The sequence below is a fragment of the Pseudorasbora parva genome, chromosome 3 (assembly GCF_024679245.1).
Source record: "Pseudorasbora parva isolate DD20220531a chromosome 3, ASM2467924v1, whole genome shotgun sequence".
Lineage (NCBI taxonomy): Eukaryota > Metazoa > Chordata > Actinopteri > Cypriniformes > Gobionidae > Pseudorasbora > Pseudorasbora parva.
In genome coordinates, this window is record NC_090174.1 from 62,552,177 (window position 1) to 62,572,228 (window position 20,052).

Sequence of the window (20,052 nt, forward strand, 5' to 3'; positions counted from 1 at the left end):
GATGGCTGAGAAAGGCTTCAGAAAGGCCTCCATTGGCATTCAGTCCATTCCCACTGACCCACTCGCAAGACCCATAAAGGCACTAAAGACTTCGTTACAAAGTCCATCTCACTACAGTGGCTGGACAATAATTGTACCAAGCGGCGAGAAAAGTTTTTGTGTGCAAAAAAAAATCAAAATAATGACTTTATCTGCCAAGATATTGTCTTCCGTGTAGGTCTCGGACGTGAACTCACGCGATAGCGGCTCCTCCTCTTCCGGGTCATGTATTCGCTATGATTCGAACGGCGGAGCTGCGTCACATTCTCGCGCATGCGTCGAGTTCACGTCAATAATTTTGTGGATTATATCGTTATTTTGATTTTTGTGCGCACAATAACTATTTTCGTCGCATTGTAAAATGATTGTCCAGCCACTGTAGTGAGATGGACTTTGTAACGAAGTCTTTAGTGCCTTTATGGGTCTTGTGAGTGGGTCAGTGGAAATGTACTGAATCCCAATGGAGGCCTTTCTGAAGCCTTTCTCAGCTTTCAACAAAAATATCTTCATTTGTGTTCTGAAGATGAACGAAGGTGTTACAGGTGTCCAACGACATGAGGGTGAGTAATTAATGAAATCATTTTCATTTTTGGGTGAATTAACCCTTTAACTGAAATTCCACATTATACAGTACATTTTAATAATTTAATGCACGGATCCAATAAACTGATACACATGAGTTCTCTTTCTCTACCGTGTTCACTAGGACGTGACGAGGCGTTTGGCAAGTGTTAACTTTAGGCTCTGTGCAGACATACAGCATGTCACATGACTCTGAAGTTCAATGCATTATCAGAGGTAAATGTCCAGTAATTTAGCCCAAACACCAAGAGTTGTGCACAATAAGACCAGGAATGAGTACTACTTTGATTTTGAATACTGAAGTTTTTGCAACATAAATGCATTGAAACTTGAAGCCAGTGTAGAATCAAAAAAATCAACCCACGCACACACGCATGCACGCACACACGCATATACACATACAATCGCAGAAAATACACCAGCAGAGTGTCGTGGTTTTGCACAGGGATGCAATGAAGGGCGTCTAGCTGTGAAACGTCACATGATCAGGATTCTGTAGAAATGAGGAGCTACGGGCATAACAAACATGCTCTGAGATGAAGGTGAGCGAGCGAAAAAGAGAAGGGTTGAGTCCTGGTGTGGATTCACACTGACGTCCCTTCAACCTTCAGAACAAGCCCTTTATATCCTACAATAAACCAAGACGAAATCAATTCATATGTCCTTCCAAACACACATGCTGCTCATTTTCTCTGTCCATCATTAAAGAGGGATTTCTGAAAAATCTTCATGCAACTGTTATTCACACAGGTTACATAACTAATGCACGTGATCGCATCTTCATTTCAGATCAAAGCTTCATACGACTTGTTTAGTGACATTATCATATTTATATGATGTGTTTATGGGAGTTTTTGAGTCCATTTTAGAGCTTGAAGATTCTTGAAAAAATCTATTGTTTAATGTGAGAAAAAAACAACAACATATGCATTTGGAAGGTGAAGGCGAGTAAATAATGACATTGTGTGAGCTATTCCTTTAACGGTCGGACACAAAACACACAGTCCAAATCCACAGAAGGCGGAGTATTTCTGAGAGCAGGGTCACGGATGGATGATGAAATGATAAAAGAGGGGATGAGAGAGAGAGAGAGAGAGAGAGAGAGAGACAGAGAGAAACAGAGATGTTCTGGTATGAAGACTGTTAGTCTGCTGGTGTAAGAAGACCTTCCAGACCGAAGCATCAGTTATCCCATCAGTTATGATACAAAAGAGACGTTAAACACACACATCCGACAGAAAAACACACTGAAAAAAGGCCAAACGAGGGAGCATGCGTTATTCAAACAAAAGCTAATTTGGATAGAAAGTCTACGGCTACTGATCTGAGAAAAAAGGACACAAGTACTTAGTAAATTAAATTGACACAGACAAAATAAACCAGGATGAGATCTGAGTGGTAAGGATAGACCGATAGTTGCTGGACTGAGGTGTGAATCCGACTGAATCTGCTCATGTGTTAAATTTATATTTTTTATACTACACTCTAAAAAAATGTTTGGCTCAAAAATGGCTCAAATACCCAACCGTTGGGTTTAAAATGTAATTAAATTTGAAAGCCAGCGGTTGGGTTTGTCCATATTTGACTCTAACGTGTTGAAACACGAGTGTATTATAGTATTTATTAATATGTTCAAATTTCGCAACAACAAAACAATCTTTCATTTTGGATTTGCTATATATTTAACGTTTAGTTGTAACGTTTCCATGGACTTTTAATTTGTAACTCTTTATTGCCTTCCTGTTTTATTTCCATGGTTTCTACAATGTTGTCCTTTGTTGCCATAGTGACTTATTAATTGATTGATTTGTTTCACCTGTTCCTTGTTTAGCCCATTGGCTCACTTATGCTCTCAAATCAGAATTTGCCATTCAAATTATTTTACAATGCAAAAAAGGCTATATATATAATCTATAATATTAACAAAATAACAGCAAATTATGCATAACTGGGCTCCAGACTGTGACCAAATTGGCATTTTGCAACCTTTTTTCCTGCTGGTGGACTAAATAAAAAAAAATTTACACTGCCATTGCTGTTACATATGAGAAACATCAAACGACAAATGAAACAAAAGCGGAACGGAATAAATGCTGTTGATTTTTAATGTGATGATCTGTAAAACTAAAAGTTTAACGGCGCAGGAAAACTAACACATTGTGGAAAACAAGAACTTTATTTAAAAATGACATGACTTGCCCACTATAACCAGTAGATGGCAGCAGAGGAGCGTGCATTGATTTATTAGCCATTTCCACTCCTTAATAGGAAAAAGTTGGAAGTCTCTTGAAAAACAAAACTTTTCTTCAAATTGTGACTGAATTACACAGAAAACAAGTAGAGAGCTCCTTTAATAATCACTGGAGCTGTCGGTCAGTTCAGTGTCAGTCAGAAGATCAATGGTTTAAATGTTTTAATTAAATTTGAAAGCCATCGGTTGTGTTTCCATATTTGACTCAAACATGTGTTAAAACAAGAGTGTATTATATTATTTATTAATGTTCTCATTTTGCAACAAAAGAACAAATCTCTCACTTGAGATTTGCTATATATGTAACGTTCAGTTGTAACGTTTCCATGGACTTTTAGTTAAACTGTTTGTTCCCTTCCTGTGTTTCCCTTTGGTTTCCATGGTTTCTAGAATGTTGTCATCTGTTGTCATAGCGACTCATTGATTGATTGATTAGTTTCACCTGTTCCTTGTTTATGGTATTTGTCATGTTTATGGAAGAAACAGTCGAGTGTTGTTGTTTTCAGGGTTTCATTCGACCTTTTGAGAGTGAAATGCCCACTATAACCAGTAGATGGCAGCGGAGAAGCATGCATTGACTTAGAAATTTCCACTCCTTAAAGGGTGATTTTATTTTCTACAAAACTTTATTTTATTTTCTACAAAACAAGAAAAAAATATCTTATGTCATTTTACTGATCTATTAAAGGGGTACTTTAGCGTTGGGAAGATGAATCTGTATATAAATTGAGTCATTAATGTAGTAAAAATGTGATATTTTTGAATTTGGTGCTTTCTAGACTGAGAAAAGACAGAAAATGTATTTTTGTCTCATGGGGATGAAAGACAACAATTCCCAGAATGCTTTGCTGCCCTGTGAGGCCATTCCCAAAGCCATTGCTACTGAATCACTTTTACTTTCCCACCACCGCGTTCATCTTCTTAAAATCAGTTCAGTTCGAGAACAGACTCTACAATTAAAAACTGAACGTGTCTGTTCAATATAATGTGATTTAGCGCGCTGAGGGAGTGTCAGCACAAACGCAGCAGGAGTTTTACACGCATCGTGATGAGCTGAATGAGCTCTCGTGATGAGAGCCGAGGTAAACGCGTCCACGCTCGCGGCAGTAGTTCTTAGCGCGGGTTCAGTCTGGCACGTTTTCAGTTCATGCCTTTGGAAGATTAACTTTCATAGGAATTAACTTGAATAGTTGAAAAACTCACTTTGCTCCGCCGGCCGCTCTGTTTCCATGAATGCCTGAGCCGAGCTGAGCTGTGAGTGAGATTTCGTTATGTTATCTATATTCTATTGTGAATAAAATATAAGTTTGAGATTTGTAAATTATTGCATTCCTTTTTTATTCACAGTTTGTCCAGTGTCCCAACTTTTTTGGAATCGGGTTTGTACTTTATTATACCTTTTATTTCAAACACATTTAACGCTATTATACAAACGGCATTTCCTTTAAAGATTTATTTTCCTCCCTAATAATCATTCCTTATTTTTACTTTTACTTTCTTTTCCTTTTTAATTTTTTTGTGTGATGATAATAATATCCACCACTTACACATAAAAACACATTTCAAACAATAACCAAAGAGTACAGATGCTTTTACATGTGCACAAAAAAATATATATATATATATAAATAAAGATTAATAAACATTCACATATTTATCTATAACGCTTATAATGACCCATAATTCCTAATAAGTCATTCAAATAATATTAATAATATAAAATAAGTAAATCAAAAGGGAGAATTATATTAAAAGAGATTATATTTTATGATTTTTAGAGTTGCCCACATCAATTTCTGCTCTTAATTTTCCTGTTATCCTCTTTATTAATATTATTTGGGTGAGTAAATGATAACAAACGGCTCATTCCTGCTATGTTTGAGATTTGTTTCAGAGCCTGAGAACATTATATTTTTCCACCTAGTGTTTTTAAAACCCTCATCTTCATTCACATCTACGACTTTAGCTCTGAAGTCCAGCCATCGGTCTATCCATACCGTTAAGATAGACGTGGACGAACGGAGCTTCGTTCCTCTTTACCTTCTCACTACATTTGTGAATGGTGGAGGAGAGTTCGCTCACAACCATATCTATACATTTCAGGCACGGCCCGTTTAGCTTTTGGATCTGCTTTTTCACTATGGCCTCAAAGGCCAGGTCTGGGGTAAACAGGCCCGTCCTGCAGAGGAAGCCGTGGAGGAAGAGGAGAGAGAGAGAGAGAGAGAGAGAGAGAGAGAGAGGGGTGGAGGGATGACAGATAGACAGGGTTGGAGGGGCAGATAGATAGACAGCACAGAGGAAAGAGAAGGCAAGTGAGATATTTGGTTTCTCCTCAAGTGGAGCCGATCGGAGAGATGTCGGCCCGCCGCCCATCCACAGACCGAGACAGAAGCCTCCGGAAAGCACCCGCAAACCAACGGCAGACCAAAATAAGAGCCATTATTAAAGGGTAAATTCACCCAAAAATGAAAATTGTCATTAATTACTAATCCTAATGTGGTTGGACACCCGTCAGACCTCCGCTCATCTTCACACACAGATGAAGATATTAGTGTTGAAATCCGATGGCTCAGAAAGGCCTTCATTGACACCAATGTCATTTCCTCTCTCAAGACCCATAAAGGCACTAAAGACGTCGTTACAAAGCCCATCTCACTACAGCGGCTCTACAATCATTGATGAAGAGATGAGAATAGTTTTTGTGAGCAAAAAAACTAAATAACGGCCGATTTCATAACAAAACTTTGAAATGTTATGAATCAGTGAATCGATTCATGATTTGGATAGCCAAAGTCACATGATCTCAGCAGTTTGATACGCGATCCGAATCATGAGTCGATTCACTGAGTCATAACGGTTCAAAGCTTTGTTTTGAAATCGGCCCATCACTATATAAGCCGTTATTTAGTGTTTTTGCGCACTAACTCTATTCTGGCCTCTTCATAAATGATTGTAGAGCCGCTGTAGTGAGATGGGCTTTGTAACGACTTCTTTAGTGCCTTTATGGGTCTTGAGAGAGGAAATGACATTGGTGTCAATGAAGGCCTTTCTGAGCCATCGGATTTCAACACTAATATCTTCATCTATGTGTGAAGATGAGCGGAGGTCTGACGGCTGGCCAACCACAGGAGGGTGAGTAATTAATGACAGAATATTCATTTTAGTGACTAAATAACCAATCTTGCAACTGAGATTTGCTATATAGCATACATGGGTTTATGTAAGAGTACTGTATGTGTAAAGAAGGACTCTTGTATGAAGAGCTGGGCGATAATAGTTTTCTCATTTTTTCTCATTTGAGATTTGCTATATTTGTAACGCTCAGTTGTTACATTTTCATGGATTTTTAGTGTAACTTTGTTTTCTTTTTGTTTCCATGGTTTCTAGAATGTTGTCATTTGTTGTCATAGTGACTCATTGATTGATTTGTTTCACCTGTTCCTTGTTTAGCCCTTTGGTTTCTCTGTGTATGTATAACCCCCTAGTTTGAGTCATTCTTTGTCTTATTTATTTTTAGTTGGTTGTGTTTCTCCTGCGTTCTTCAAATTGACCTGCGAGAGAAGGATTTGTTACTTTTTAAAATTTTAACCACAAAACTCCTTGAATCCAGTCTTTTTTTGCTGTGTGTAGTCGTGGTTCAAGTGCGACAAGGTCTTAAACCACTCCGATGAACACTATTTTTTATATATATATATATATATATATATATATATATATATATATATATATTTAAAAATGATTTTGGGGTTGGGTTGTGTTTATCCTTATTTAACCCAAACATGTGTTGAAACAACCCAGTAGCCTTTATTTTCAGAGTGTTTGTTCATCGAGTACTGTATGCAAATAAAGTCAGACATACTTCCAGCAAGCTGAATGATAATAGTTAAATTTTAGTGACAAAATATAGCAAATACAAGTTTATTGTACGCATGTGGATAAAGTGTGAAGTATGAAGAGCTAGGCGATGATAGATATATTTTGCAACAAAATAAAAAAAATCTCTCTGTTGTGATTTGCTATAGTTGTAACATTCAGTTGTAACATTTTCGTCGATTTTTAGTTAGTAACATTGTTTCCTTTTTGTTTCCATGGTTTCTAGAATGTTGTCATTTGTTGTCATAGTGACTCATTGACTGATTTGTTTCACCTGTTCCTTGTTTAGCCCATTGGTTTCTCTGTGTATTTATAGCCCTTAGTTTGAGTCATTCTTTGTCTTATTTATTTGTAGTTGGTCGTGTTTGTCCTGCGTTCTGCTTCTGTCATTGTTCTTCTGCACACGATTTATTCATCTCTGACTGCCGTTAGCCGCATCTATGCCGTCCTCAAAGCTTCTGTCTCAGATAAACAGAGCGTTTGGACGCTGAGGTCTGCTAGATGTCCTCATGAAGAACAGCATGAGAATAGCTTGGGTTTGGATACTGATGTGCACTGCTTTGCTCTAAGGAGTCATCATTTTAACTGCAAAAAATAGGGCTGCACAATATATTTAAATATCACTAATGTATATCACAAGGGATAATTGCAGATAGCAGAGAATACACTGGGTTAGCCCGATCAAGATGGCATGAAATTGTTGGTTGGTTTTGGCTGTAAAATCTAGTTTGAAGCATCTGTAGTATGTTGGGTTGAGTCATTGAATCATTCGCTCAAGAGATTTGTTCAAAAACACTGATTCATCCAGTAATGAAACAAGTGAAGTCTTTATGAGTGAGTCATTGAATCATTCACTCAAGAGATTTGTTCAAAAACACTGATTCATCCAGTGATGAAACAAGTGAAGTCTTTATGATGAGGTCACTGAATCATTCAATCTAAAGATTTGTTCAAAAACCCTGATTCATCCAGTAATGAAACAAATGAAGTCTTTACAAGTGAATCATTAATTCAAGAGATTCATTCAATATTATCTTGAACATCGTGCAGCCCTAGTAAAAATGATGTTAATCGGTTAATGCTATGTTCCCTTACTCGAAAATAATCATATTCAAATTATTTACTACGATCACCTAGCGGTAAACCTCAGCGTCCACAGCTCTCTGTACACAAAGCCAATGCTGCCATTCCACCCAGAATCCCTCTGTCCAAAGCGGCAGGCACACAAACATACACGACAGAAAACTCCCACAATCCCCTGCGGTCCCGCGAGCGGGGGGTGGGGGGGGTCACAGCAATAATTCGGGTTTATGGGAAACACGATCACCCTCCACCAGGCCTTTACCTTCTTGGTACACTGCCTAACAGTATTGACTAGCTCAGAAATGACCATGTCCACGCATTTCTGGCACGGCTCTTTAGTCTTCAAGATCTGCCTTTTCACAATGGTCTCAAAGGCCATGTCCGGCGTGAAGAGCCCAGTTCTGTCCGACCAGAGAGAACGGACAGGCCCGGGAAAAGAACGACAGAGGAGGAGAGAAAGAAAAGGAAAAATTGGGGTGGAAAGAAGAACGTTAATCCAACAAATTCCCTCCCAGCCCATAAGAATTGAAAGAAGAACTAAAATAAAGTCCCGCTGAAAGCTCAATTGTTATTTTAGCACTGATCACGCGCTTAAATGCATCAATTGAAGGTAAATGTAATTATTTAATTTATCATGTTGCTAGCATTATTTAGCCTGTTACTTGCACAATTTAGCATGTTATTTACAAAGTATTAACTTAACATGATTTCACAAGTTTATAACACGTTTGCTAGCATGAATTAGCATGTTTGCTAGCATGACTTAACATTTTGTTAACATGATTTAACATGTTGATTTAACATGATTAGCATTTTGCTAACATGAATTAGCATGGATTAGCATTTGCTAACATGAATTAGCGTGTTTCTTAACCTGATTTAACATAGACACAGACTTAATATGTTTACTTACATGTTTTAACATCTCGTTATCATAATTCAACATTTCGATAGCATGATTTAACATGTTGGTAGCATGTTTCAACATGAAATACCATTTTGCTAACATGAATTAGCATTTGTTAACATGAATTAGCATGTTTCCTAACATGATTTAACATGCCTTAGTATGTTTACTAACATGTTTTAACATATCGTTATCATAATTTAACATTATGATAGCATGATTTAAGATGTTGTTAACATGTTTCAACATGGATTAGCATTTGCTAACATGAATTAGCATGTTTCCTAACATGATTTAACATGCCTTAGTATGTTTATTAACATGTTTTAACATCCCGTTATCATAATTTAACATTATGATAGCATGATTTAACATGTTGCTAGCATGTTTCAACATGGATTAGCATTTGCTAACATGAATTAACATGTTTCCTAACATGATTTAACATGACTTGGTATGTTTACTAACATGTTTTAACATCTTATCATAATTCAGCATTTTGATAGCATGATTTAACATTTTATTTTCATATTGTTAACATTAGTTAGCATTATTTAGCATTAGCATTGAAGCCTGAAATATAAGGAAAACAATACTAAAACTAAAATGAGAACAGCAGCGGATGGGAGGAATGTAATGTGTAATTTATTAAATGAACATGAGTTAGCAATGATTTAATTTTTTTTTAGCATGACAGTATTTTGCTAGCATATTTTGTTAACATGATTATAAGTGTTGCTAACATTTTTTTAACATAAGTTTAACTATTTGCTACCATGAGTTATCATGATTTAGTGTGGATTAACATGTTGCTACTATTAATTAGCATGTTGCTACCATGAATTAGCATGTTTTATCGTGATTTATCATTTTGCTAACATGATTTGACAATTGAACATGTTGCTAGGATTAAAATTAACATTTTGCAAGCATATTTTAACACCTAGCATTATCTTAAACTAAACCGAGAGCACCATCAGTAAGCAGATATGACAATAATGCCTCTGTTTAGACTCTAAAATGCTAGCATATTTTTTACGTTGAATTAGCATGTTTGTTAACATGCTGTTAACATACATTAATTATTGTTGCTACCATGTTTTAACATATTGTTAGCATTAATTATCATGTTGATAGCATGGTTTAACACATTGTTAGCATTAGTTATCATGTTGCTAACATGTTTCAACATTTACCACCATGTTTTAACGTCTTGTTAACATGATTTACTAATTTGCTTGCATGCTTTAACATGGATTAGCATGTTGCTACCCTGAATTAACATGTTTTATCATTATTTAACATGTTGTTAGCATAATTTAACATGACTTAACATTTTGTTAGCTTGAATTAGCATGTTTGCTAACATGTTTTAACATGAATTAACTTGAATCATGATTTTACACGTTTGAACAGTTAGTGTGATTTATCATACTAGCTAGCTAGCTAACATGTTGTAGTATTTTGCTAGCATGTATCAACATGTTTTAACATGTTAGCATTAATTAGCATGTTTGATAACATTTTTAACATGTTATTAACATGTTAACACAAATCAGCATGTTGTTAGGATAATTTAAAATGTTATCATATTTTAACAGAATGTTAACACATTGTTAGCATGTTACATGAATTAGCATTGAATTAGCATGTTTGATAACATGTTAACATAAATCAACGTTTTAACATCAATTACTGTTCCATTAGCATTTTGCTAGCATTGATTTAACATGACTTAATATGTTGCTAGCATTAATTAACATGTTTCTATAATTTTTAACACCTTGTTAAGATAATGTACCATTTCGCAAGTATTTTTTAACATCTTGTTACCATTATTTAATATTTGCTATCATGAATTAGTTAGAATGTTTAACATGTTGTTAAGATGAATTTCCTTGTTAACACGATTTACCATGTTGTTATCATGAATTAGCTTTTTTGCTAGCATATTTTAACATGTTTGGTAGCATTATTAGCATTAATTAGGATGTTGCTATAATGTTTTAACACCTTTAATATAATTAAACATTTTGCTGACTATTTTTTAACATCGTCTTAGCATTATTTAACATTTTGCTAGCATGAATTAGTTAGAATGTTGCTAGCATGTTGTATGCATGTTGTTACGATGAATTAACTTGTTAAAACAATTTAGCATTTTGTTATCATGAATTACCATGTTTGCTAGCATATTTTAGCATGAATTAGCACCTTGTTAACATAATGTAGCATTTTGCTAGTGTTTTTTAACATCTTGTTAGCATTATTTCGCATTTTGCTAGCATGAATTAGTTAGGATGTTGCTAACATATTGTATGCATGTTGTTAAGATGAATTAATTTATCATTAGCCAGTTTGTTAGCATATTTTAACATGAATTAGCATGTTTTTTATCATGAATTAGCCAGTTTGTTAGCATATTTTAACATGAATTAGCATGTTTGTTAGCATGTTTGCTAACATATGTTAGCATGAATGAACATGTTGCTAGCATATGTTAGCATTAATTACCATGTTTTAACACACATTGCTAGCATGTCCTAAGCTAGTTGCTAGGCTTTGTCAGGGATATATCCGTAGTGGATGAAGCTCAAATACTCTATTAAAGTTATTACGTTTTGACCCCCTCAATGTAAGCGTTATGAACTCTTATGATTTTGAATCTTCATTTTAATGGAAACCAAGAGTCAGATCAGTTTGTAGTCAGAACGCTCTGAAGGCCTGAGTGAGTTTGAAGCTCTAGGAGGAGATACGGTTCAGATTTTAGTCTCAGAAGAACTCATGTTAGTTACAGAGCGTCACACGTTTTCTTGTGTGAAAGACAGGAAAGGTGCGACAGACATAGGTTCGTCGAAAGGCCAGGAGGGACATTTAGGGCTGCATTTACACTGCAGGTCTTGATGCACAATTCCGATTTAGTGACTATCATATTTTTGACGACCCGCTTACATCATCTTTACAAAAGCGACCCGTATCCGATATTTGCATTTACACTCTAAACTGGCAAAACAGTTAACCGGAAAAGGATGTAAAACGGCACGATATGCAATGGACACAGGAAAAATGATTAAACAATGTTTTGCTATCCGCACTTTTCCACACATCTTTAAAAGTCTGCAAAACATTTCTCTCGTAAGGCGGAGAAAAAGAGCAGAGCCCTTGACTGGGTTGCCAGATATTCATAACAAAACCCGGCCCAATTGCAACTCAAAACTGTGTTAACCACTTCAGCTCTGCAGCACATTTTGCATTTTTTTGAGAATTTGGAATATCTGAATTTAAAAGAGCGCCCTACCCACATACATTGGAGTAAATTGATAAAAATTGTCTCATTTTACAGAAAATACTCTAAATTTTAACACAGTGGTGGAATCTTGCATATATTATATTGTGTCTATTCACAATCTTATGATAAACATAGATATAAAATAAATATTTTGATTTTTTTTAATTAATTAATTTTAAAAATCCTTATTTTTTTTTATCATTTTGGGATCCAAGCTTTTTGGAAGTTTCTGTTGATTCTATAATTTGGCACTGAGCAGGGGAAAAAAGAATTTTCTTGATATCTCCTTGCAAATAAAAGTTATTGAGATTTATCTGACCAAAGTGTCTAACAACTCCTACTCATCTCCATTGACATCAACTGGCCACTAGGAAATCGAAAAGAAGGCTCCGCCTCTTCAACTTTGTAAAAGGAGATCTTGGGCTCTGATTGGTCTAGAATCATGATCCACATGTCTATAAAGAGCTGAGATTCTCAGCTTTTCTGTAGCATGATGCAATATGTGATGACATCATCAAAAATCGTGGCTAACACCGACAATCAAAACTAGCAATAATAAGAGTATTTGTCTGCATCACATGTTTTGATCTGGACATTGGTGACATTTTACAGTGTCATTTGGCCATACTTGCTCACAGACATGTAAAAATAGTCTCATTTTGAAGCAAACAACCTAAGGAACGAGCTGATATAGGGTTGAGGCTAGTAGCTTTACAACAAGTTTGTGATCCGAACAGGAATATGACCCCTGAAATTAACTGCTCAGCGATATTCTTGAGGCCGATAGCTTTCATTTGATATATGACTTGTGTATTTTAGGTGTGTTTGTGTGATAAAAATATGAAATTTTATATTATTTGCATGATTTTCTCAAGGGGTGGTCGTTGCGGGGGGGTCGAATTCAGACCTTATTATTTTCTTCTATGTAATATAAAGGCAGAAGTTATTGGGTTATTAAGAAAGCTGAGGTTCTAATCTTTCAAATGATACCATATATGTCTAGTTTTGTGGTGCGCGAGTTATAGATTTTTAAAAAAGATTATGATGATGCAATTTTCCAAGAGGGGGTGCAGAGCTGAAGTGGTTAAACGGTTAGTTCAGCCAAAAATGAGCCGGTGATGTTTATCTGCTGACCTCCAGTGTGTGTTTGTTTCTTCAGTAGAACACAAATGAAGATTTTTAACTCAACCGTTGCTGTGTGTCGGTCATATAATGATGTGAATGGGGAACAATTCTATGAAAGCAAAAAAAAACATGCTTAGACAACACACACACAGAGCCCTGTGGCTCACGACGACACACTGATGTCTTAAGACACTAAACGATCAGTTTATGAGAGAAATCGAGCCGTATTTATATAATGTTTTACCTCAAATACAACACTATATCCAACAGAACGCGCTTCACTTCCGGTAAGGTCAACAATACACGCTCTCATGGGCGTCGGAACCATTGTGTGTGTAGGGGACAAGACCCACCCACTTTTTAAGACCAATGATATTGGACCCACTCACTTTTATCGTCTCTAATTCAGCATGTCTGCTTACCTTGACTACCCCTTAACCGAGAAACTTATTATTAAACACATATTAAACGCTTTATTTCCCCTTTTCTAATATTTTCTTTTTTTATTGAAAATAAATACCTTTCCGATCTGATGTGTGATGGGGAAAGGGAGTAGAGCGAGTGTGGCAAAAGGTGGATTCGAACATATGCTCGATTTGCGTCAAAACTTAATGCCATGCATCTTACCCCTACTCTACAGCCACGGTAAATAATCCAGTGATTTCTGTAATTTTGTCTGGCCCAATCAATCGTTTAGTAAACGGCACTTTTTCTATCTGGACACGGAGAATAAAAAACATGCAACTTGTTCATTATCTGTGAAACTGTCGATGTCTATGGCAGTTAAATGAATATAGCCTTTTTATTAGACTGGTATTGACTGGTTTGAGGTCTTTTTTGGTATAGGAAAGGGATATGGCCTCAAACGCACCATAATGCAGGAAATCACATCTATGAAATCATTTTTTTTTCTGGGGGAGAATCGCCAGACCCCCCGGCAAAACAATTTCCCCACCTATCATATTTTGCCGGAGCCGCTACTGACCCACCCACTTTCTATTTGCTTCCGACGCCCATGCACGCTCTGGTGTAGTTTACGCCAACGTCAGAAGTGAATCTCGTACATGAAGCCAGAGCGTGTATTATTGACGTTACCGGAAGTGAAGCGTGATCTGTTGGATATAGTGTTGTATTTGAGGTAAAACATGATATACATGACTCGACTTCTCTCATAAACTGATCGTTTTGTGTCTTAAGATACCAGTGTGTCGTCATGAGCCACAGGGCTCTTTGTGTGTGTTGTCTAAGCATGTTTTTTTTTGCTCTTGTAGAATTGTTACCCATTCACATCATTATATGACCGACACAGCAATGGTTGAGTTAAAAATCTTCATTTGTGTTCTGCTGAAGAAACAAACACACCTACATGTTGGATGCCCTGGGGGTCTAGCCTAGAAATCTAGACGCACCCTAGCGGCAGCAAATCTAATCTCCCGCGAGTGTCATCTAGCAACTCTCAATACCCTTCTGAGCTGTAAAAGCCAAACTCTGGTCGGGCCAATCACATCGTGTATAGAGTCGGTGGGTGGGGCCTAACATAATGACGGCCGAGTTGCGTTTGCGTGCTTCTAGTAAACACAGAAACTGGCGAAAGGCGGTCTTTCGAATCAGCTTTGGCCGCGACTCTGGAAGACTTGGAGTTAAGCTTTTCTCTGAGAAAAGAACAAAGAACGGCACTGAAGTCATTCTTAAGAAGGGAAGATGTGTTCGGAGTTTAGCCGACCGGATACGGCGAATGTTTAATCTGTCAACGAGCTCTGCTTCACCTTCGTTGCTCTGGTTGGTTGTAGCGCTATCCTATCGCGTGCAGAGGGAGTTTGAAAGACAACCGGTTATCCGCCCCTCAGATTGAGCCGTCAATGGTGAGTTTCCAGACCAAACATCTTGATGAGGGTCTGGCTTGTCAGGCTACTGGGAGTCAGCAGATAAATATCACATTTTCATTTTTGGGTGAACTATCCCTTTAAACTATCCCAATTCTGCAGGAAAACCACGGTGTGCATTTCTATCTTTATCTTTCACGAAGAATGGAGGCTGCGTTCATAATGCGCACCGTTATGAATTCCCGCACGGATTATACTTTCACTTTAGAATGAGTACCAATTTGGGAGCAAATTGCTTGAATGGTGTGTTTAATATTAATATCAATACAATTCTTAATGAAAAACATAACAACAGAACAGTACAACGACAAGCTCACTTAAATGGGCGCTTTTACATTTAGCTTTGAAACTGAATCTTCCGCCGTATATCGTCAACTTCTCACTCGTGATGAATGAAATCTGACTCCTGCCGCTGGTCTGTGCTCAGTTCAGTTTTTAATTGTAGCGTGTTCTCTAACTGAACTAAATAATTTTTATTACTATAAAACTATCAACGATATCGATACATATGACTGTTTCAACATGTCCTCCAACCAATACGCCTAGGTCGTTTGTCACGTCCTTGAAATACGACCCATATGAGTGTTTACTAAAGTCGCGCCCCTGTCGACAATATTTTAATTAATTAAATAAAGACGCACAGGAGCGTTTTCTAAAGTTTTCCTCCTATTGACAGCAGGACACTTTCATTTTAAAGCATTTTTCCATTTTATCTGCTTAATATTTAAGGTTTTGCATAGCTCAGTTGGTAAAGCATTGCACTATAGAACAACAACATGTGATCATACGATCGTTAGTTCGATCCCAGGGAACACATGTGCTCATAATGTGTGTATGCTCTATAAATCACTGGGTAGGTTCAGGGATGGGGTGGGTGGAGTTGTAAATTAAAAACAATATTTTTGCTAAATGGAAATATGACAAATGGTGGTAAAAAGTCCACACATTGCATTAAAATGAACACGCAGACGTAACACGACACTGTCATTATTTTTACGCCAGCTAGAGGGCGCATGACTTTAAAACGTAAATATAGGTCGTAATAAGGTGCTAGAAAAATGACCTATAGAGTCGTATTTTTTTGGAGGACAGGTTGGACTGTTTATGATTTCATACAGCTATATCTATAACGAAAAAACATTTACACGTCTTGACATCATATCCGGGAGATAAGTCAGTAAACTCGAGTAAAATCACAGGCTCTGCTTATCCCGTGCGAATGTGCCACACAAACTCAGATGTGGGAGAAATTTCTAAATCACAGAGGTCCTTAGATAAAACTAATCCCGTCCGAATAGGGCTTAAGAAGAGCATTTTTTGCAGTGTAATGGGGCATATCCGATTGGACCGCTTACATGGGAGACGCAAACGTATCCGATTCATATAAAATTTATTACCACGTATGAGTGAGGCCTGAATCCGATCTGAGGATATCGGAATTCACGTGTGTTTTTTCCTGCTTACACGTTCACGTCATATCCAATCTGTGCCACATAAGAGGAAAAAATCGGAATTGGGTCACTTGAACCATGCAGTGCAAACGTGGCCTTACAGACGGACAGTCGCGGATCTGATCACAAACTCTCAGCTGGCTCCTCTGACGGGATGAGACGCACACACACACGCGCACGTGTTTGTGATCAGATGCGCGACCCCAGACGGACGGGCAGGACACATGAAGCGGGGTTAAAGGTCAGACGTGCCTGATGCCGTGGATGTTCTTGATGGCGTAGCTGATCTCTTTGCGCAGCTCCTTCTCATCGAACTCCATCTGAGGACAGACCACACAATGACTGCAAATATTACACACACTTTATTTTGATGCTCTACAACAGACATTCTTAGAAGAATCCTGTGTGTGTGTGTGTGTGTGTGTGTGTGTGTGTGTGTGTGTGTGTGTGTGTGTGTGTGTGTGTGTGTGTGTGTGTGTGTGTGTGCTTGTTTTTGTGACATATGAGGACTCAAATGTGTATAATGCCATGGGTATGACACAGGTATTACAGGAGAGGGTGAAATATGAGGACATTACCCATGGCCCCACTTTTCAAAAGGCTTATAAATCACACAGGAGGAGTTTTTATGAGAAAGTAAAAATGCAGAATGTTTCCTGTGATGGGTAGGTTTAGGGGCAGTGTGTGTGTGTGTGATGGGTAGGTTTAGGGGCAGTGTGTGTGTGTGATGGGTAGGTTTAGGGGCTGTGTGTGTGTGTGTGTCAGAGAGAGAGTGAGTGCGTGTGTGTGTTTGTGATAAGTAGGTTTAAGGGCAGTGTAAGGGGATACGGTTTGTACAGTATAAAAACCATTACGCCTATGGAATGTCCCCATATGTCACGAAAACAAACGTGTGTGTGTGTGTGTGTGTGTTAGGCCAAAGACAGAATGTTTTTCTCATAAAGGCTGCGCTCGGGCCCAGAGGGAGACGCAATCCTGCTCCGTGACTCACGAGTGATAAAGCGTCTAAACTCTTCAGGAGTGTGTGTGTGTCTGTGTGTTCAGCTTCACAACAGAAGGCTTATTTGATCAAAACTACAGTAAAAACAGTGAAATATTTGACTACCATTTAAAGGAAACATTGCTTATTTGTATCAATGTTGACATTTTGAAAAATAAAACGTATGACAGGTAATATTTCACTGTTTTAATGGATTTATGATCATATGCATCCTTGCTGAGCAACAATAAAAAGCATTGCTCACACACCTTCACCAGCTCGAAGGGGAAGCGCTCGTGGAAGATGCGGTTGATTCGGGCTCCTCCGGAGAGCTCATACGTGTCTATCTGATCTCCAGATCCCTCGATACGCTTCTCAAAATCCACGGAGAACTGCTGCACCATCCTGATAAACACACACACTGAGGGTCAGGCCTGCGTTCATCTACAGCAGGGCTCCTCAAACTCACCCTGCGTCCCGATTCGCATACTATCCATACTAAATAGTATTCAAAAATATAATTAGTACGTCCCTAATCGTAGTAAGTTGAAAAGAGTATTCCAAAGATACCCGGATGGTTTACTATTTCCGGTCCGAATTCGTTGTACGGATCGATGGGCACTCTAACGGCTGATATTACCCACAACCCATTGCGAGTTGGACAAGGATTCGATTAGAACTACAAGCGTGGATAAAAAGTGTTAAAAAACTACAAACATGGCGGATATGCGAGTCCGACGGTTAAGTAGAGAAGTTTAGATAAAGGTTTGAGTGATCAATTATCAATATTTAACCTGACAAAAATATATTTATTCAGTGTTGTCCACATTATATTTCACCGGCAGCAGCATTGAGAACTTTTGTAATGACACATTTGGCCATTAACTTTTAAATGCATCATTATATTTAAACTGCAAACACATGAGGAGAGTCTGTGTTTTTGAAGCTTTGATTATGTTTACAGTGTGCATTATAACATGAGTTCATGTTTCGTGTGTAAAAAAACACAATTGCCTTATCTGTACAGCGCTGTTTCCTCTGTCCTAATAAATGGCCTGATGATTTCCCTGTTCTATGAAGTCCTGTTCGCTGTCGGCTTTGAAAGGGAACTTCTGTTAAATAAAATATCTCGCTTGGCATTGAACTTTGAGCTTTATCATTTTACAGGTATTATTTATGCTCTAACAGCAACATTACACACTAACTAAAGTCTGAAAGATGGAATCTTTCAACCCTAATTAAACACACCTTTCTGTGATTTTCTAGTGACCCTGAATACATTGATTAGCTTGCTCAGGTGTGTTCGATCAGGGTTGGAGCTAAACTCTGCAGTGCAGTGACCCTCCAGGACCGAGTTTGAGAAACGCTTCTGCTGCGTCCCAATTCGCCTACTTATACTACGTCCTAAAAAGTATGTACTCTTTTTGTGAAGAAAAAGTACATACTTTTGAGTGTGTAGCAGAAGAGTATGCAAGCGTCGGGACTACTTCGCCATCTTTAACGGACTCTGTCGCTTAGGCATCCCATCACCGTTTATCTGCCCTGTCAATCATCATCAGTTTAAATCCTCCACATTCAGTTTAATCTCCTGCCGTATGGGAGAGAAATGTAGCCGCTCGTTGATCTGCCGTGTGTGTGACTTTAATGCAGAGACTCTCCTAGTGTGTTTGTAGTTTAAATATAATGATGCATTTAAAAGTTAATGGCCAAACGTGTCATTACAAAAGTTCTCAATGCTGCTGCAGGTGAAATATAATGTGGACAACACTGAATAAATATATTTTTGTCAGGTTAAATATTGATAATTGATCACTTAAACCTTTATCTAAACTTCTCTACTTAACCGTCGGACTCGCACATCTGCCATGTTTGTAGTTTTTTAACACTTTTTATCCACGTTTGTAGTTCTAATCGAATCCTCGTCCAACTCGCAATGGGTTGTGGGTAATATCAGCCGTTAGAGTGCCCATCGATCCGCACTTCGAATTTGGACCGGAAATAGTAAACCATCCGGGTACCTTTGGAATACTCTTTTCAACATACTACGATTTGGGACATACTAATTCTATTTTCGATGGATAGTATTGTCACATGCCTGTCCTGTCTTGTGTGCACTTGTGGGTTTTGTTATGTTGAGCATGTGCTCGTGTCCCTGTCAGTTCCCTCCCCCTTGTTATCTGATTATTGGTTAATTTGCCCCACCTGTTCTCCCTCATTATCTGCCTTGTTTGTTCCCTTTATAATCTCCTTGTGTTTGTCAGTCTGTGTTGGATCCTTGTGTAATGTCTGCGTCTTCCGTCCTCCCCGTGATTCTGTTGGTTTGTTTAAGTTTATATTTTATTAGTCTATTATGTGTTTTTCCCCCTCGTGGGTTGTTGATTTGAGTTTTATGTTTTGTTTTTGTAAATAAATCATCTTTCTCCTGCACATGAGTCCTCGCACCATTTTCCCTTGTTTGTGACGTGACAGAAGGATCCAACCATCTGAGGACTCAGCAGGACTTGTTTTTTTGTTGTTTGTTTTTCCCTTTTTTTTCCCTCATGGAGTTTGGGAAGAGACTACGAGTGATGCGACACCTAAACTCGAAGTA

At 37.8% G+C, this 20,052-nt stretch overlaps 1 protein-coding gene across 12 annotated transcripts in view; it reads right to left on the reverse strand.

Moving 5' to 3' along the window:
• Positions 1–20,052, reverse strand: part of dnm1a (dynamin 1a) — a 144,674-nt gene that overhangs the window by 78,324 nt on the left and 46,298 nt on the right. For 10 of the 12 annotated variants that reach the window (XR_010904457.1, XR_010904460.1, XR_010904461.1 and 7 more), the window contains exons 8-10: positions 17,732–17,867; positions 16,736–16,803; positions 8,091–8,229 (exon numbers count right to left, since the gene is read on the reverse strand). Coding sequence is in view for 6 of the 12 variants with exons in the window: in XM_067439756.1 (XP_067295857.1) it covers positions 8,091–8,229; positions 16,736–16,803; positions 17,732–17,867 (343 nt within the window). In the remaining 6 variants the exon portion in view is untranslated. Of the gene's footprint in view, positions 1–4,912; positions 5,052–8,090; positions 8,230–16,735; positions 16,804–17,731; positions 17,868–20,052 lie in introns of all 12 variants that reach the window. The other 2 variants (XR_010904458.1, XM_067439751.1) reach the window with 1 other exon arrangement.